Here is a 21,594-nt window from a genome sequence, read left to right as displayed (position 1 = left end):
AACTAATATTACACTGTATGATAACTAACTGGAATTTCAATAAAAACTAGGGAGAAAAAAGAGAGAAGCACTACATTAAAATTTTAAGAATGAGTCACTAATAAGAAAAATGATAATCAAGAAGAGGTAATATGGTGATTAAATATTTCATAGCACTTCAAGGATTAGTGGGAAAAGGCATTCAATTTAATCTAATTATTTGGTATTTAATTTTTTTTTAATGTTTATTTATTTTTGAGAGAGAGAGAGAGAGAGAACATGAACGGGGAAGGGTCAGAGAGAGGGAGACACAGAATCTGAAGCAGGCTCTAGGCTCTGAGCTCTCAGCACAGAGCCCGACGCGGGGCTCGAACTCACGGACCGTGAGATCATAACCTGAGCCGAAGTCGGATGCTTCACCGACTGAGCCACCCAGGCGCCCCAACTAATTATTTGGTATTTAAAAGTCTTTATACTTTAGAATTATCTTTCCCATTCATTATCTAAGTTCAATGGCTTTAATGAAAAGCCACATTTTAAAAAATTACTGAAATAGGTAGGTAGGCATTGATCCATCTATTTATTCTTCAACAAATATTTGTTGAAGACCTGCACTAAGCTAGGCAGTGTTGAAGGCAGTGCTAAGACAGATGAAAACTCTGCTCCCATGAAGCTAAGGTTTTAGTATCTCCTAAATATGATTGTGCTCTGTGAGAAGTATGCCTAAATCACACATTCTTCTTATTTTGTACAGGTCAAACCTAAATTCTACATTTATTTCATTAGAGCAGCATAAGAATCCTAAACCGGGAGAATCCTCATCTCAAAATGTAACTAATCAGATCTGCTCTATCAGTCTCTCAAGTATACTATCAATACCTCATGATATGCACATGCACACATGTACGCACAGATATATATAACATACATATGATGTATGGATATACCACATTGCACATTAATATGTAAATACATATTTGTATGTGTCATGTAAAATTTGTTTTTAACCAGTATTCTGTAAATATATGGAATAACAGTGCTATTTATTAAAAGAATGATAACAATAAAGTGGTGAAGACTTTGAAAGTATAATTGGACAATGAAGTAGTTACATATTGAATTTAAAGTGAGTCTATAAATATCTCCCTTATAATATTCACTTGTTATATTGACAGACCTTGATGAATATATATCCTTAAACATAAGAGAATTTTCTTGTGTCTCCTATATAATATGTGTAATTAATTCTTTTAACGAAGAGGTTGTACTCTAACAATTAGTAGAAATAGTAAAGTTTAATGGTGTGTTAGAATATTAGCCATGGGAGTCACAGACTACACTAAATAACAATGTAAGGCCAACTCTAAGTCTAGAAAATTAGAAATAAGCAAGCCTTCAGTTCAGAGCAAGATGGAATGCTTCACAAAGAATGACATTGGGAAAGTGAGAGTTCCACTAAGCATGTGCTAGCGTGTGGCACACACACACACACACACACGTATATACATATGTATATACATGTAGACATGACATCAATGGCGCTCCACAGCTGTATGTACTATCCTTTGATGTCAGCAACTAACAGTCCAAGCAGATAGAAAAGGAAAGAAAGGTAGAAATGGGCCATCTATCAACTCCATCTTGATAGTAAGACTGAATTGCTTTGTTTGAAGTGATTTCCTAAACAAGAGACAGGGTGCATTAAATTTTAAAATGTACATGAAAGGCCAGCAAAAATTATAAATGCTCATGACATTTGTTGAATTCTTTAAGCTATTTTTATGCATCCCCTCTATTAGTGTCATTACTTAAGAGATAAGTCTTAGATTCCTTGGACAACACTTTTCCTCTTTGTCAGATTTGTGTGTTCCTAGTTGATTTTACAATTCTTTTCCTAGTCCCACCTGTCTGCATCTTTAGGGACAAAATCAATCCCTATTAGTAAGTTTTCTCAGTTCCAAGGATCTCTTCTGGGACATTCCAAATTTTGTACCTTAATTCTATGCTTAAGCTCAGCAAGAATAAAAATATTTATTTCACTGAGAGAATACAAGACAAAGTTAGGAATGAAAAATGAATGCATGCCATTGAATTTAAAGCATATTTCCCAGAATAAAATTTGAAAGTATTACATTAAAATAATCCATCATAAGGTTTAGGAAATGTTGGCTTAAACACAACTTTATTACAGAACTTCTCAGAAGCTGATACAGACTATGAATCTTGAAGAGAAGGATAGTATGTATACGGGTTTACCAACTTTGTTGACCTTAAAACCATTTATTTTTTAAGCATTAGCTCATGGGGTTAATTTTCTGGAAATATACTTGGAAAGCAATGATTGAAAAGATTCAATTTTATGTTTCTAGGTATTCACACTTCATAATCTTGCCTTGCTAACTGATTTTAAGTACAGACCCTTTCAGATTTACATGGCAGGAAGATTTAAAAAATAACTATTAGGAGAACCTAGGAGTCCCAAGTGCAAAATAATATGAATGTTTTAATTACTGTAGTTTTTAGATTTTAAAAGCCCTATGTTTGGTTTGCATTAGAGCTAAGAACAACTGTTTTTTGTTTTTTTTTTAATGTTTATTTATTTATTTTGAGAGAGAGAAAGTGCATGTGAGTGGGGAGATTGGCAGAGAGAAAGGAAGAAAATCCCAAGCAGGCTCCATGCTGTTAGTGCGGAGCCCAACACAGGGCTCGATCTCACAAACCATGAGATCATGACCTGAGCGGAAATCAAGAGTCGGATGCTTAACAAATTGAGCCACCCAGGCGCATCAAGAACAACTGCTTAACGAAGTTTCTCAAATATGTTCTTAGGCTATAAATTCAGAAAGACTTTTTAAATGGTTAGAGGCTTATAAGAAATAATGGATTTTTTTTCTGTAGACGTTTTCTTAACTGTACAATGCTGAAAGTCACCTGTCTCTTCTTCTTGCTTCAATTTATTTGTTTGAAAAGCCTTCCATGGTGAAGTAGGAGGAACATTAGACTTTGAGTCAAAAGATATAATTTCTGTCACTACTGTGACGTTTAAATTATTTTAATATTGGGCAGTTTAGATAACCTTTTGTAACTTCCATTTTCCATATTTCAAAGTTGGTAGGGAGCTTTAACGTTTATTTATTTTTGAGACAGAGAGAGACAGAGCATGAACGAGGGAGGGTCAGAGAGAGGGAGACACAGAATCGGAAACAGGCTCCAGGCTCTGAGCTGTCAGCACAGAGCCCGATGTGGGGCTCGAACCCACGGACCGTGAGATCGTGACCTGAGCCGAAGTCGGATGCTTAACCGACTGAGCCACCCAGGCGCCCCGATAGGGAGCTTCAAATGAAATAATTAAGTGGGTTATTAAAATGATGTGCTAAGAGGGGAAGTATTATCAAATTAGATATTAAAGTTATTTTTCATACCTTTACTTATTATAATCATTTATTTACTTCTCGATCTCCCCTCTAGACTTTAAGCTCTTTGAGGAAAAGAACTAGGTCTTGTCAACCAGTATTTCCCCCATTTTAGCAGAGGATCTGGCATACGAAGATGCTCAATAATACTTGAATAATGGCAATTTAAGGAATAAAACCACTTAAACTCCAATACCATTAAAGGTCAACCATAGCAAACTATGAAACAAACCTTACAAATGTTTTCAGGAATCTCTACCATATTACTTTGTGAAGTTATCTCATCATGAAATCTTTTTGGTATTTTGGAAATTATTTTCTCTTGTACAAAATATAAGATGGATATACCTAATCCTGAATTATCTGTCAAAGTGTTATAGGAAAGTTTCTATGAAATATGCAGTTCAAAAAAGCCAAAAAGAGTGAGAATTTTTACATTTATTTTTCCTCTCCTTTCTTTTTCTTTCTTTCGTAATCTCTACCATTTATCAAATGCTTATCATGTGCCAGGAATGCGAGGAATTCGGTTAAAAGCTGTAAGGATATACTCTTATTGAACTTTCAGGACAGCCCCGTGAGAAAGTTACTATTATTATCTCCAAAATAATGGTGAAAAGTGTGGTTTTTATTTGCCTGCATTTACATTGTTAGGCATTGACAGAACCAGGATTCAATCCAGTTCTGTCTGAATCCAGAACTAAGTTTTTTTTTGTTTTTTTTTTTTTTTAACATTTATTTATTTTTGAGACAGAGAGAGACAGAGAATGAACAGGGGAGGAGCAGAGAGAGAGGGAGACACAGAATCCAAAACAGGCTGCAGGCTCCGAGCCCTCAGCACAGAGCCCGACGCGGGGCTCGAACTCACGGACCGTGAGATCATGACCTGAGCTGAAGTCGGACGCTTAACCGACCAAGCCACCCAGGCGCCCCCAGAGCTAAGTTTTAACATTATGCTATATATTAATCTTTCATGTATATTTTCTGAGGATTTGTGTGTAATTTATTATAATATTAAAAATAAACTTTGGATGATGATAAATGATGATGATGCTTACTAAGAGTCACTGTATCATGGCATCACGTTCTTATTCACAAACTCTGCAAAGCAAGCCAGCTGAATCCCCCGTGTGTCAAACTGACAACTATATCTCTGCATAGGACAGGTGCACCGTGCAAAGCAGTAATTCATACTCCATGATAAACAGAAATAGTAAAGTAAGTTGGTGAATTCACAGATTTTTTTTTTTGAAAATACGCAGTACTCTCCAGACAACTTCAATATTAAGTCTTATATATCTTTTCAAAATTGTCCTATCTGTCTACTTAAAATATCTTGATAGGAAGACTCAGACGACTAATTTACAAGGTTCCTTATTTTTGTCATCCTAATGATAATCGCTATTTGATACGTAAAAATCCTATATGAAGTCTGACAAGGGTGGGAGAAAAACATATAAGAAAACATAACAAAAGGGTTCCCTAAGGTAGTATTTAAAGATCAGACAAACTAACATCCATCTAATGTACCCAAAAGAATAGTTTGAAATGAATTCTAAAATCCTCTTGAAAGCTGCAAAGATGAGAGAAATAACTATTCATCATATTCAAATCATCAAACCAACCCACCACCAACTATATCTGTCCGAAATGGAATATAATATCTCATAAAACAAATTCCTAGGAAGTAAATTCCACTGAATTGAGGTTTATTTCCACTGGGGAACAAATGACCTCCTGGACTATTTAAAAACTTTTGTCAGGGGCGCCTGGGTGGCTCGTCTGTTGAGCGTCCGACTTCGGCTCAGGTCATGATCTCACAGTCTGTGGGTTCGAGCCCCGCGTTGGGCTCTGTGCTGACAGCTCAGAGCCTGGAGCCTGCTTCCGATTCTGTGTCTCCCTCTCTCTCTGGCCCTCCCCTGCTCATGTTCTGTCTCTCTCTGTCGCAAAAATAAATAAAAACATTAAAAAAAATTAAAAAAATAAAAAATAAAAACTTCTGTCAAAGAAGACTAAGATTAACATGTTGAGTATTGCACTAGGTCAGAAGCACCATGTTGGAAGCCCTTCATACCACTAAATTTTCACTGCTTTATTACAATCTTACTTCTTCATATATTCCTACACTAACTTTTATTGTGTGTCTACTTTGTGTGGGTTACTGTAGATACTGGGAGGTAAGACAATAAAAAGATAAAAATGATGGATAACCTACCTCAAAAGGCTAACTAACCAATGGTCAATTATAGTAGATTAAATGGATGCAAAATTAACTACATTCAGAAGAGGAAAATGAATACCACAAGAGAAACTGTTCTTGTAAAAAAAATTGTAGATAAATTGTGAAGGAAGAGAAGAGACGGTGTTTCTTAGATGAATTTATATTTGAGTTGGGTATTGAAGGATGGGTAGGTACTCTACTCATAAACAGAAAAGAAGAAGCCATAACTCAGGCACAAGAATCAACATGAGCGTATATACACAGAAGTATAAATGCAAGAGCCTGTAAGGAGAAAGATCCATAAGTGTGAAAGGCTGAAGTCAAAATAAGGCTAAAATAGGAAGACTGAAAAGCTGTAATCATCAAGACAGTGTGGTATTGGAACAAAAACGGACACATAGACCAATGGAATAGAAGAGAGACCCCAGAATCAGACCCACAAATGTATGGCCAACTAATCTTTGACAAAGCAGGAAAGAGCATCCAATGGAAAAAAGAGAGTCTCTTTAATAAATGGTGCTGGGAGAACTGGACAGCAAGATGCAGAAGAATGAAACTAGACCACTTTCTTATACCATTCACAAAAATAAACTCAAATGGATGAAGGGCCTGAATGTGAGATAGGAAACCATCAAAACCCTAGAGGAGAAAGCAGGAAAACACCTCTCTGACCTCAGCTGCAGCAATTTCTTACTTGACACATCTCCAAAGGCAAGGGAATTAAAAGCAAAAATGAACTATTGGGACCTCATGAAGATAAAAAGCTTCTGTACTGCAAAGGAAACAATGAACAAAACTAAAAGGCAACCAATGGAATGGGAAAAGATATTTGCAAATGACATATCAGATAAAGGGCTAGTATCCAAAATCTATAAAGAACTGACCAAACTCCACACCCGAAAAACAAATAATCCAGTGAAGAAATGGGCAGAAGACATGAATAGACACTTTTCCAAAGAAGACATCCAGATGGCCAACAGACACATGAAAAGATGCTCAACATCGCTCCTCATCAGGGAAATACAAATCAAAACCACACTCAGATACCACCTCATGCCGGTCAGAGTGGCTGAAATGAACAAATCAGGAGACTATAGATGCTGGAGAGGATATGGAGAAACGGGAACCCTCTTGCACTGTTGGTGGGAATGCAAACTGGTGCAGCTGCTCTGGAAAACAGCATGGAGGTTCCTCAAAAAATTAAAAATAGATCTTCCCTGTGACCCAGCAATAGCACTGCTAGGAATTTACCCAAGGGATACAGGAGTACTGATGTATAGGGGCACTTGTACCCCAATGTTTATAGCAGCACTTTCAACAATAGCCAAATTATGGAAAGAGCCTAAATGTCTACCACCTGATGAATGGATAAAGAAGATGTGGTTTATACATACAATGGAATACTACTTGGCAATGAGAAAGAATGAAATATGGCCATTTGTAGCAATGCGGATGGAACTGGAGGGTATTATGCTAAGTGAAATGAGTCAGGCAGAGAAGGACAGATACCATATGTTTTCACTCATATGTGGATCCTGAGAAACTGAACAGAAGACCATGGGGGAGGGGAAGGGGGAAAAAAGAGTTACAGAGGGGGAGGGAGGCAAACCATAAGAGACCCTTAAATACCGAGAACAAACTGAGGGTTGATGGGGAGGTTGGAGGGAGGGGAAAGTGGGTGATGGGCATTGAGGAGGGCACCTGTTGGGATGAGCACTGGGTGTTGTATGGAAACCAATCTGACAACAAGTTATATTTAATATAAAAAAATTAAACTTTTACATGTTAAATTTGTTCATCCTGAGGGATACCTAGAGTTCTATTCAGAGTCACTAGCTTTGAATATCGCATTTAATGCAGAATAACAGCTGTAGGGGCACCTGGGTGTCTGAGTCAGTTAAGCGTCTGACTCTTGATTTCGGCTTGAGTCATGATCTCAGAGTCAGTCATGAGATCGAGCCCTGGATTGGACTATGTGCTGAGTGTGGAGCCTGCTTGGGATTCTCTCTCCCTCTTTCTCTCTGCCTCTTCCCCACTCACGCTTTCTCTCTCTCAAAATAAATAAATAAACTTAAAAAGAAAAGAATAACAGCTGTAGATTAATTGTCCTTACGGGCTTGTAAAAACAAATATTAAATATGATGGGAACTAATGTGGCAGTTTTTTCTGCTATTATTTTGTATGGAGAGAGTCATTCCCATTTAATTATTTCTCTACTTTCACACTACATTTATTCTACTCTCTAACATGCAGCACGTGGGGAAAATGTTTGAAATAAATGTTTAAAAAGAGTATAAAAATTAATTTTATCCATTATAGCAGACAAGTCTATAGAAACATTATTTACCTATAATCAATGGTGGAAATGCCAGAAAACAAAAGTTCCATATATAAATGAAGGTTAATAGACATTTTAAATGTATATAACCTTAAACTGCTATTCTGACCAACGTGAAATTTGTAAAAATGAATCTGTGTGGGTCTCTCTGAATAAAATTTTCTGGTGACAACAGGATAAAGTAAACCAGTTACTACAGAAATACAAACTAACAAAATTTCTAATAATGATTACATTACAAAGTCAATTAAATTTTATAAGACTCTTAAAATTTATGTAGGATGTGGGAGTAAAGGTTAATCAATGCTGAGCTCCGATATCATATCGAAGAACAGAGATGCGGTACTGAAGGATAAATACTATGTGTTAGCTGAAAGGAATACCCTGAAAATGTGGTGGCCCCAACAGCAGAGCAAAAGCCGGGTGGCTCCACGAAAAAGCCATACTCTTATTACTCATTCTAAACCCTTTTACTCTCATCGCCAAAACAATCTATATCTTGTCTTAACTAAAACCTGGTACTGCCTTGGACGTACTGCTTCCCCTGAAGTCCTCTCTAATGACAATTACGTATCCTTTTTCATAGGTTGTAATATTTCTTTTTTTTTTTTTAATTTTTTTTCAATGTTTATTTATTTTTGAGACAGAGAGAGCCAGAGCATGAACGGGGGAGGGTCGGAGACAGAGGGAGACACAGAGTCTGAAACAGGCTCCAGGCTCTGAGCTGTCAGCACAGAGCCCGATGTGAGGCTCGAACTCACGGACCGCGAGATCATGACCTGAGCCGAAGTCGGACGCTTAACCGACTGAGCCACCCAGGCACCTCATAGGTTGTAATATTTCTAACTACTGATTACTTTTTTGGGAACATTTCTCTTCTACTTTGACTTAAAAGCTTTACTTATCTTTTCGCAGCTTATGACTTCTGGCTATGCCAACATACGCTTCTCCTTTTCTGCCCCTTTCTTTATATCATCTAGTGACCTCATGGCTATTGACTCATTCACTCAAGTCTTTAGGAGCTAGCTAGGTTTTCTTTTCAATTCTCAATTCTACCATAATTCTATCAGACTTACATATTCATTAAGAAGGTCTAGCCAACTGCTTCATAATTCCAAAACTTATATATCTCTATTTACCTTCACCTTTTACTCTTTTCATCACTCTGTTCTACTTGCTCCAATGGCTATGTCTTAGAATTTGCTAACTAATGAAATAGCTTCACCACACAATCTTGAGTTTCAGTGTCATATTCTAAACCTCTCACTCACCCGGTTCCCTAAATTTGCTTTTGTACTAAATGGTATAGTTTTCCAACTTTTTAATTTCTCTACACTCTCCTAGTCTATCAGTTCCTGTCTTGACTTTTCTTCCTTCTTGTCTAGCATTGACATTTACATAAACAACCTTAATTTCTTTCCATTGCTGTTTTTCCAACAGCCCTGTCCATCAAAATTCCCATTCTCCACAAATGCTACAATCTGACTTCTGTACCTACAATTGGATCAGCTCAGTTCTGCTAGAAAAGAACACACTACTCTCCTCGCTGGTGTCTCTTGGACTTGTCCCTCAGTTGGATCTATGGAACTATTCATCAACCCTTTAATTTGTCCTCTGTCTGCTACTTTTCCTATTTTCTTCAGCAATTCTTCCAAATCTTCAAATCCAATCTCCAATTCAGCCTCCAAACTTTTATATTCTGCCTCTTATGTGTTTGAGAAAATTATGACCATCAGGTAGTGATGACCACTTCCCACTCCCAATCTAAAAACTTACCTATTTTCCTATCTGTCTTTTTTCTGGTTTGAGCCAATCCATCTATGCTTCTGACCCAAACCCCTCCTGCATCTTCAGGGTCCCACTCTAGTTAATCTGTGCATTTTCAGTACTTTATCTTCAAACGCTCCTTCCCTTCAGACCATATATGTGATCAAATCTCAAATCTCTCACTGTCAGGGATCTACTATGGAGACTGTGAAGTCATAAACACACCCAAGATTTACCACAAATGGAAAATAATACGATGGACAATCAGTTAACTCAAGAGAATAGCTCATTTACTGATTAACAGAGTCTTTGATATATATAGAGTTCACAGTTTCAGGCCAACACTTATATTTACATGCAAAGGAGAAATTTGGGGCTATAAAAAAAGAGAACAGAAAATCATTACCTTTTCCTGAGAATAACGTCTGTGTTTTATTCATCTTAAGAACCCTGGTGATGTGGGGGCGCTTGGATGGCTCAGTCGGTTGAGTGTCTGACTTCGGCTCAGGTCATGATCTCACTGCAGGAGAGTTTGAGCCCCCCCTTGGGCTCTGTGCTGACAGCTCAGAGCCTGGAGCCTGCTTCAGATTCTGTCTCCCTCTCTCTCTGCCCCTCCTCTACTGTGTTCTCTCTTTCTCTCTCTCAAAAATAAATAAACTTAAAAAAATAAAAGAACCGTGGTGATGTGAAAAATGTATGCAAGAATTTTTTAAAAACAGAGATAAACATTTTAGGGAAAGGTAGCTCTGAAGGAGAAATGGAATAGAAGAAAATATGCTTGACAAACTAGACTCAAAACAGTGTATCATCTGCATTTATCACTACTATACTCATTTATTGAAGAAGCCACATACAGATTCATTTTTTTGCAGATAATTTTGAGTATTTTTAAATGTTTGTGGTTTTTCTCTTGTATTTTTTGAGTTTTTCTTTTTCTTTTTTTTTAAGTAGGTTTCACATCCAGCGTGGAGCTCAACATGGGGCTTGTGCTCACGACTCTGAGCTCAAGAATCAGATGCTTGACCCACTGAGCCACCCAGGCGTCCTATTTTTTTGATCATTTTTAAAGATATAATTCCAAAATTCATCTTTTTAAAGTATATAATTCACAAATGAACTACTTCAGAGAAATTGACTACTCATTTTTTATGCTATTATCATAATGAGCTCAAAAAGATAAAAATTTCCTACTAAACTAATCTTCATAAGAGATAACAGATAAATTTATGGAAGCGGAAATAGGATTAGGAAGAAATTGACATATTTCAGAAATGAGTTAGCATCAGAATCAATAAGATTTGGTGACTGGAGGCCAGGAATTGTGTTCAATGGAGAAAGACTAGTAAAGAGTGATGTGCAGGTTGCTACTTGGGCAAATGTGAGAACATGGGTACCGAGAACTGGGAAAGAGTACAAATGGAAAAGCAGGTCATTCACTTTGGTTGCTTGTTTGGTGAGGGGTGTGATGAATTTAATTTCACATGTTGAGCTTGGTACGTCTCCTGGACAGACAAGAAGATGCACAGAAGAGGACTGGATGGATCTGGCAGTTGAGTAAGAAAGAGATCTTGGCTGGAGGTACAGATTTGGAAGTCATTAACATATAGATGATACTTGAAGCCATGGAATTGAAGTGCACTGACAAGACAGACTGTGTAGAGTAAAAAAGGGGGGGGGGACCCCCAGGATGACATCCTGGAAAATATCAACATAAAAGCATACAGAAAGCTCACAGAAAACACCAAGGTGACCAAAGAGATGAATGCTGAGTTAAAGGAGTGTACAATTACAGAAACTCAGAGAAAGAAGCATTTCAAGAAGAAGAGAATGGGAATGGGGTCAAATTCTAAAAGTCTACACAATAAAATATGAAAACGGTTAAGATTTAGTACCATATATAACTTGAGGCAGTTTCAACAAAAAGTTTCAGAACTCAAAATTATAGTAAAATAGAAGTAGAAAAGCAAAGCCTCAACAAGGAGGCAAAAGTGAGGTTGTCAATTATTATGTGTAATATAATGTAGTTCAAGAAATTGAATGGAATTAGATTTTGGCTATGAACTTGAACTTCCTGATAGACTAGGTAAAGAGAACATACAATGGGCTGCACTGTTTTGTTTTCTGTAAAGCAGATATATCAATTGTTTAGGAGAAATATTCATAGAATTTTAAAAGAAAGTTTTCCATGGACTATTTTTAAAATGGATGAGTGGCCCTGGAGAAAATATCCTCAAAAATGAATTTACAGCTAACGCACAGTAATTCTACCTGGCAGTATCATTTAAGAACTCCCTACGAGCCACTTCTATTTACCATTGTAGTGATGGTCTTAGCCAGGTCAAATAATCAAGAAAAAGAAATAAAAGACATTTAGATTGGAAAGTAAGAAGTAAAACTATCTTTATTCCCAGATGACACGATCTCTTATATAGAATATCCTAAGGAATTACCAAAAATATTTTAGAGCTAATAACTGAAATGCAGCAAGGCTGTAGGATATAAGATCAATATACAAAAATGAATTGAATTTCTATATATTAGCAATGAACAGTACTAAAAGGAAATTAATAAACAATTCCATTTACAGAAGCACCAAAAAATGCTTAGAATAAATTTAACAAAAGAAGTGCAAGATGTGTACACTGAAAACTATAAAACATCATTGAAAGAAAGTTAAGAAAACATAAATAAATGGAACATCTCATGCTCATAGATTGGAAGATAATATTTTAAAATGGCAATAGACCCCAAATTAATCCAATTAAACAAATCCTAGTCAATATCTCAGCTGCTCCTCCCCCCGCAACTGACAAGCTGATCTTAAAATTCATTAGGAAATAAAAGCAACCAAAAAGAAAGGATAGATAGCATCATAACCACTTGGGGTATTTGTTTTAAAAATGCAAATTCCTGGGCCCCACCCCAACGTACAGAATGAAAATTCTAAGAGTGGTATTGACATATTTTAAAGTTTCCTTTTCATGCACAATCAATATACAGAGAAGTTACTGGAGCTTTTAAGATTTCAGTAGTATTAACTAGAAGATAGATAGCTTTAATGAGAAAGAAACAAAACAAAACACAGGACATCAGTAATACATAAGCAGAATGGCACAGTCCATCAGTACGCCATATGGGATGAGTTGGCACTCAAACATACTTCTAGAAAAATGAAAAAGTCAGCTTGATCAATGGAGTACTAAATACTGATCACCTAAATGTTGGAAACATCTGCCAAATCATGGAAACTTACGTTGAGCTGTTTGTTCTACTAGTGGTTGGTTAGTCACAGAACCAATGATCTCTTGAGCTCAAGATAATAAAGGCAAATCATCAATCTAACAGAAGATGCTTACTTTCCTGGTGGCTGTGCACTATGTTCACGTAAACTATGGCAAGGCGTGTCAATCATCCATTCCTCTAACTGACAAGCAAAAAAGCCCAGACCAAGTAGGTAGGTTAATGTGACAGAGTCAGGATGAGAATTCAAGTATTTTATCCTGCTTGCCATTCTAAAAGTTATAAGAACTTTTAGCTAGACAATTTAGATGGCTAAAGTCACTTAAAATCAGCTCTTCATGAATATTTGAATAGATGCCAAACTTTTTCCTTTAAAAAATGACCCTACCCCCAAAACATTCTCTTTAAAAAGAGAAATTATAATTCTCCAGCCTTTATAGACATGCCTGAGAAAACTAAAAATTTATAGGGAACAACTTTCTTGAATTTTTTCTTTTGGCTTGTATCCTTAGAACAAAACCTGGAGGAATAGATGGGTCTCATTTGATTGTAAAGTTACGAATATTGTTGGTGTTGCTAATACCATACTTTTCAGTATTTGTTTTTTCTATCTTCCATTGCAGATTTATTAAAGATATCCTCCTTTCTGTGCCAAATTCCTTCCTCAAATATGCTTGTGAATTTGTTTAGGTATACTGATGGCATTTTTTTTTTGGATATGAGCTATCCTTAAATGTCCACTCACACAAGGCTAAGAAAATGATTCACTCTCAGGCTTAGATATTTAGAAATGCTTAATTTCATTTCTAACCCCAGTTTTTAGTACAGTGCTTGAGATGTTTTCTGAATAAGTTTTGGTTGAATAAATGATTTCCCCTTGCCTCTGAAAACTTCTTTTTTTTCCTGAGCCAGCGTACCACATATATATGGTATATAATCAGCAAATGTATAGAGATATAAAATTTAGAACATACTCACATGGATATAGAGTGAGAAAAAATATTTTCAATGGTTAACATAATTTTGTATTCTCTAGAGTTTACCAAAAAATCATTAATGATATAGGGGCTTAATCAGGCTTACATACATATATGAGTATAAATATCTAAATATGAATATATTTATTAACCAACTTTGAAAAATTTTATATTTAAATATTTAATGAACCTTTTGAATTTACTTTTTGCCATTCATTTCCTACTTGTATATTCAGAAAAGACATCCTCTAATGTGACTACTAGACCACAAACAACATAATTCTGTATCATGCAATGATATCTAATTACTGTAATGAAAAGAGCAACTATAATGGATTTGCTTCATTGCAGTTGCTGTGTTAATATTAAGTTCTAACAATGTTATAAATACTTAAACTCTGAAGTCATATTTTTTTCCTGTATAAAACTTGCATTACTGTTTAAAAGGCATAAAATGTCAGTGGTGTATTATGGAATAAGATTATTTCCAATAATGTTGTGTAAGCTTGTACGGTTTTTTTTAAATTTTTTTTTTTTAACGTTTATTTATTTATTTATTTATTTATTTTATTTTTTATTTATTTATTTTTTATTTTTTTAACGTTTTTTATTTATTTTTGGGACAGAGAGAGACAGAGCATGAACGGGGGAGAGGCAGAGAGAGAGGGAGACACAGAATCGGAAACAGGCTCCAGGCTCCCAGCCATCAGCCCAGAGCCTGACACGGGGCTCGAACTCACGGACCGCGAGATCGTGACCTGGCTGAAGTCGGACGCTTAACCGACTGCGCCACCCAGGCGCCCCGAATGTTTATTTATTTTTGAGACAGAGAGAGACAGAGCATGAGCGGGGGAGGGTCAGAGAGAGGGAGACACAGAATCTGAAACAGGCTCCAGGCTCCGAGCAGTCAGCACAGAGCCTGACGCGGGGCTTGAACTCACGGACCGTGAGATCATGACCTGAGCCGAAGTCGGCCGCTTAACCGACTGAGCCACCCAGGCGCCCCTCGTACGTTTTTTTTTAAACAACCTAGGATTGTGTTCATCAACTTCCAAAACAAAATGTTACTGGGAGTACTCAGACATATTTCCTCTCAATAAACATTGTTCATTTTATTCTAAGAAATGGAAGCGAATTCAAGATCTTACGTTGTAATAATTAGTGACACCAAATGTTTCCTACAAGTAATTGCAGATGACATTTTGTGCCACCTTATAGAATATATGTTCCCTAGAGACAGTAGCCTGGCTCCCTTTAGTTTATAGTTTCAGAAGTCTTACATAGCCACTTAAGCTGAGTACGGTGCCTTGACGACTCAGATTGCTAGGAATATACCATCTTTCCCTTTCTCCTGCAAAATAATGTACTCTTTCCCTAAAGAAAATGATGGAGAAAGTAATATTAAAAATTGAGAATTTAAAGTTAAAATCTTCTCCAAACCCCTGCCCTCCAAGCCAGGCATGTTAGACTTTTGGGCTTGTGTGTTCTCCTCTACACAGTACATAGAAAGAGAAACACAGTAGAGAGCTACATTTTGCTCTGCTTTTGGAGGAAAGGAAACTCTCTGTCTATATTTTTCAAGGAACCTTGGGAAACTTTTCTCTGTGAACTAATGATGAAATTATCCTATGCCAAACAAGTCTTTTTTTTTTTTTTAATGTTTATTTATTTTTGAGACAGAGAGAGACAGAGCATGAGCAGGGAAGGGGCAGAGAGAGAGATGGAGACACAGAATGTGAAGCAGGCTCCAAGCTCTGAGCTGTCAGCACAGAGCCCGACGCGGGGCTCGAACTCACAAACTGTGAGATCATGACCTGAGCTGAAGTCGGACGCTTAACCGACTGAGCCACCCAGGCGCCCCCAAACAAGTCTTTCTTAACAAACCAGTGTAATTATCAAAAATTAGATAAGTAATGAAGTAGATTTGAAATTACTAGTTTTGACTCAAATCACAACATGCCAAACTTAGGATCCCTCTTATGTTTAATATCTGTTATACAGGAAATTTCATAGATCACAGATATAATTAAATATACCAATCTGAGACAAAAAGTGAAGTGTCATAGACTAAACCACTGAATTGTATACTGATGGGGTAAAAAACTGCCCCAATTATCTTTCTTATTAATCATGAGTACGTACAAAATGAGATTGCGTTTAAATATAATAATGTAAAGTTTGACTTATAACAGGGTGTGTTTATCAAGCCAACCATGTACTAACAAATAAAATTCTGGATTGACAGCTAGAAACCCAAACTCCTCTAAGATGGACATGATTTGCAATTCTTGGTCTCTGAGAAATGTAATTACAGAAACCTCATCTCCTCAGGCAGAAAAAGGAGGTTTACTGTGTATTTGTGCTGACTTTCAGTACAGTACTGTGAAGATAGTTTCAGACTCACTTGGTGCCTGTGTTATGAAAATGAAAACATAGTTGTTTTTATACCTTGCTGCTTATGTTTCCTCCTTTCTTTCCTGTCCAAAGTTCCTTCTCTGGCAGTTTCTCTAGCTGCCTGAATTTTTAGAGGGACTTAACCCAACGTGTTTGCTTTCTAATAAACCCTGGGGCATCTAGCCTTTCTTTTCAGAGTATCAAAGAGCACTGCCCCTGATTCGCAATCTTCCTCAGTGTTCAAAATTAAGCTAGAACCCACCAGAAAACTAAGAAGAAGCAAGGGAGCCAGAGACCAAATAAAGCTTACGTTCTACTAGCAAATTTGCCAATCGTTTTAAAAGTTTGTTTCCAGTGTATAATATTTTTTATGAAGTAGGCTAAGTTTTTTCAGGCCCTTCAGAATCTCATTTTAAAAATTTTGACTCTACAAATGGAGAAGATATGCAGCAATTAACGCTAAAGGAACTAAGGGAAATTTACATTTGATTCAGCTGGTCATAAAGAAAATTGAATAAACCAGACCCTCAGAGTTAGTGGATATAAATTAAAGGCTGTTTCATTAGTCAATCTATTTGATAATAATTTGCAATATATGAATTAGTTGTATTAGAAGCTAAATAGATAAAACACAAGAAAATAAACCAAATGTAAATGGCAAAATAGTCTTTAGAACTAGGACAAAAGGCTACATTACTAATGGGAAGTGTCTACAAAAATAAGCAAATTTTACCTGTCATCATCTTGTGACAATCGTCTTTGCAAATCCTCTTTATTCCACTGTTCTTTTTCTTTCCCTTGCTCAGGTATATCTTGTGCTTTTTCCTCGTCTCCTGATTCTCTGTTTTTCTCCTTATTACTTGTTTTTGTGATCTCTGTCCCTTTCTCATTCTCATTAAGTCTTTCTTGCTTTACCTCTTCCTCCTCATGAGCTATCTCTTCGTGTTTATCCCCTTCTTGCCCTCCCTCTTCTACTCCCTTTGGCCTTTTGAAAGCAACACAAATCGAAGGCATGCAAATAAACACAAACAAGAAAGAAAAAGTCAAGAAAAAAAAATGCACATGAAATAAAACAGAAATGTAATGAAAACTACTAAAAACATAAATAAAAACTACATCTTTTAAACATTGAATACTTTTCTTTCCAGTGTATACCAGAAGCAAGCACTGTGTAACCAACACTTAGTCATAATTGTTTTTATAGCATATTTTCCTGTCACAAAGTTGCACAGAAAAAGGTGGTGGTCTCCATTATAGATTTTTTTTCTGATGTAATGGGAGTAAAGAAATAAATTAGCTTAGGTGCCCATCAAATCTATAGGTCAGGTGATAAGTGAGAATTATAGTAACATATGCTACATTTACAAATTTTCTTGAGAGGCTGAGGAATTTCCCATGCCCTCATAATGGTGTCAGGAGAATGGGAGACCATCCTACTAAAAAAGTAATGTTCTTATGTATTCTGAATCATGGAAGTATATTCAGCTAGGTAAAAAGCCCTCCAAAATATCATTTTTCATATTCCTTGGAACATTAAAAAATCCAAGTCTTCACTTACCCATCACTTTCATTTCAGTAAAGACAGAATAGTAACAGAATTACTTTCTGAAGAGCAAACTTGAAAAAAAGAACTAATGATATCATACCAAGTAGTCTAGGAAGAAAAATGTTATATGTTCTATAAAACTTCTCTGTGCCAGCAGTCTGAATATAGACCAAAATATAATACAAAGCGGTATGTTCAGAAGTTCTTCCTGTCTTCATGACACGTATTAACCTTTCGAAGGAAATGATTTTATGTTGACCCAAAGAAAATCAAAGACCTGAAATATGTTGAAAAGAATTTCCTGCCAAAATCCCCTTACTCACCTGATTTTCTTGTTTCCTCTTGGCCGTTCTGATTGGACGGACATGTAGCTTGTGCTACTGAAACGAGAAGCACTGCTAGTCCTGGAAACCGCGGATATATCACTTACATCACTGTCCGAAGATTTAGTGGAAATATTATCTGCCCCTCTATGAGGATCCCATCCTGATCGGTACTGTTAACACAGATGGACAAACACGCAGAGGTTGTCAGTATTACTGCACAAAGCAATTATTAGCTTCTCCTACTTCAGCACTTTAATTGTCCACAGAGGATACTGCAAAACCCCACTCAGTGGCATAGAAAACAAAAGTGAATGGCAATTATCCTAAAAGAAAAATTCAATTTATATGAAACCCTTGTTTTTAGCAAAGGCAATTAGAGCATTTTCACCTCCCCCCGCCCCCCCCCCCCCATGAAGGCCATTAAAACAGTTTCACAATAGCAATGGCCCCGGGGAAGAACATTTAGGTGAAATCTGGGAAATAAACATAACATAAGGAAGCAGAATTGTTTTATTCTGTACAAAATTTGAAAAAAAAAGTGTGATAAGGTTGCCATTGTAACTTATAAAGACCAATTTTAGTAGCCATCAATGTTCTCTGAAATCCATTATGCTTCACTGAAAACCTAGAGATAATGTAAAATCTAATTATTAAAGCACTAACTTTTGAACGGAAAGCCAAGAAAAAAGAGAGTTCAATTTTTGGGTGGTTGCTGGAATTTTGATGAATCCTAGAAATACTAGAAAAGTCATTATTATTTACAATAGTTCAAACTTCCTGGAATTGAAATAACCGAATAGTTATCTGACCCAGCCAGCATGCAGGGTGTTATGGGTGTTCAAATATTCTGGTAAGTTGAAAACCGTCATAAATGCTTTATGGTAATGACATTTGGGGTGTAAAAAAGAATAGACTTTGGAGTCTGGAAAACCTGGAGTGAGAAAAACTCTTACTAGCTAGGTAAACTTGAGCAAATTATTTAATCTTTAAAAGTCTGTTTATAAAATAACAGGGATAATATCTTCCTTTTGGGGTTTTGAAAATTAGAAATAATGTATGTCTGCTATCTAATAATACAAATAAATACAGTATTATAGCTGTATCATTACTAACTGATGGCTATTAATGGGTTAAGAGAATATCTGCTAATAGAGTTTTATTTATTTATATGTACTTCAAACATAATGTTGAAACATCCTTATTTGGTCAGTTTTGCAATGGAGATTATTCTAAGCATAGACACTAGCAAATTTCACAAAGCCTTAGAAAGATGATTATCTTATATAAACAATTTACTGTGATTTGAAGAATCTTTACCTAATAAACCATCCTGTAAGAATAACAATTCACTGCAAATATTAGAGAGATATAAACATTCTGGCTAAGATAAATTGAATGGCAATAGGGTATAGTATAAACATTAAATCAGATTCAAATGATCTGGATTCTTTTCCCCCCAGTATCTCTCTGTGTCTAGTTATATATTTTTGAGTTAATAACTGATCCTTTTCTTCAAATGTAAAATAAGGGAATTATTTTTAAGGCTCCATAAAATTTTAATAACCAAATCCTTAATCTAGAAATATACATTCAAATTAGGTGAGATACTGGCCTTTCTTAGTCCCTTTTAACTTCCCACTTTGTTGGATAAACTCTCACGTATCAAAAAACATACACACTTAAGTTCTGCAAAACTTGCTGCCTTGTTTTCAGGAAATATCTGTGTAAATAGAAACCTCATGTTGATTTTAAAGGTAATTACTTATTTACAGTGAATTTATTTGGAGAACATTTGGTCCACGATATCTTTTTCAAACTGAAGCCACTTTAAAATAGTAAAAACAATTTAATTTAAGTGACAGTGTTTTCAGCCATTGTGTAGAATAACATTTCAATGGGTGGATCCAACATTATCTAAGTTAGCCAGTGCACACAAAAATGTACTGAAAGCAGATGAAAAACCCTAAATTTTAACTCTAGGAGGTGGTGAGAAATAATAAGGTACTAAGAGCACACGCTTTGGAGTGAGACTGAATTATTGATCTGAATTTTGGCCTCACAAATTATTAAGTTTGTAATCTTGGGCCAACTGCTTCTGTAAGTCCCAGTTCTGTATGTGTTAAAATACAGACCGCTGTACCCATTTCCTAGGTTTGCTGCAAGGATTAAGATAATGTATGTAAAAAACACTTGGCACAATATCAACATAGAACAAGTGTTTAATAAATGACAAATGATGATGACGATGATGGTGATGATGATTAGATAGTAGTTGAATACTGTTTCAGTATCAATTCCAGGTACATCTTCACTGAAAAAAATATTGGGTAGAACCAACAATCAATATATTATTTTAAGACTGCTCTAAGCCAAAATAAGAATATAATCATTTCTACATATGTTCAAGAGATTCATTTCAGAACATATGTTTATAAAAAAATTAAAATATTAAAGCAAACTTTTCCACTGACTCCTAGTATGTCCTCAGGTCTCACCTTCCCCATTTGATCAGCTTCATCCACATCCCATGATCTTACCAGCGACTGCTGATTCCCAACTACAGGATGAGAAATAGCTTTATCTCAGCAGGAAATACATGACACTTCTTGACTGACACAGAAGATGCCACATTTTTAATATTTGTTTCTAGTACTTCATTTTGATATCCAAAGCCAACTTGTTCCCGTGTATCCCCTGTCTCCCTGATTGGTTCTTGTCTGATTGCTATGCCTTCATTTCTGAAACCTACATTTTACTTGACTTTTGTATTTCACTAGTTAGGATTCTGACTTTGCCTACTCTAACCTTTGTCTTTTTAAGTTGTCATGACTTTTGCTTCTGTTGCTATGATTCATAGGTGCATACAGGCTAGCCTAAGGCTTAAGAATTTGGTTAAAAAAAACCATGTGGGGTACATTGCACGTATATTTGGTTAAGACCTCTTAGATAATCTAGTTTGCTCAGCTAAAATTTTGGAAATGAAAAATTTAGGGAAAGATAAGTTTCCACATACTATATTATAGGTTTATGCTTTTATAGAATTCAACATGCTACTTCATGTTAAAGGGGTACGTGGGTGTATGGTAAGTGTGTTCATGTCTAATTTTCATACCCTTTACTAGAATATAAGCTCCTGAAGGCCAGGATAATATCTTCCTTATTCTTGTAACTCTTTTAGCACCTAAGAGTCAAAGATTTAATTTAATTAAACTCTATGCCTTAGTTTTCATACCAGTAAGATAAGGATAAATCCCTTTGTAAGGATTTTTGTGAGGAGGAAGAGACATGATATATTTAAAATACTCAGTAGTGCGCTTAGCACATAGCAACTGCTCATTTCCAGTGCCTAAGCAGAAAGTCATTAAATAAAAAGACACGGAATGGAAAAGTTTATAT

General features: G+C 36.0%; 1 protein-coding gene across 5 annotated transcripts in view; it reads right to left on the bottom strand.

Moving 5' to 3' along the window:
- RIMS2 (regulating synaptic membrane exocytosis 2) overlaps window positions 1-21,594 on the bottom strand; it is a 600,294-nt gene that overhangs the window by 112,395 nt on the left and 466,305 nt on the right. For 3 of the 5 annotated variants that reach the window (XM_042923146.1, XM_042923145.1, XM_042923140.1), the window contains one exon: window positions 18,196-18,368. In XM_042923146.1, the coding sequence (XP_042779080.1) occupies window positions 18,196-18,368 (173 nt within the window). Of the gene's footprint in view, window positions 1-17,059; window positions 17,312-18,195; window positions 18,369-21,594 lie in introns of all 5 variants that reach the window. The other 2 variants (XM_042923139.1, XM_042923141.1) reach the window with 1 other exon arrangement.

This window comes from Panthera leo, chromosome F2 (genome assembly GCF_018350215.1).
Source record: "Panthera leo isolate Ple1 chromosome F2, P.leo_Ple1_pat1.1, whole genome shotgun sequence".
In the NCBI taxonomy this organism is placed as follows: Eukaryota; Metazoa; Chordata; class Mammalia; order Carnivora; family Felidae; genus Panthera; species Panthera leo.
Note: the sequence above shows the minus strand (reverse complement) of the source record. Positions and strands in the feature narration are given on the sequence as shown.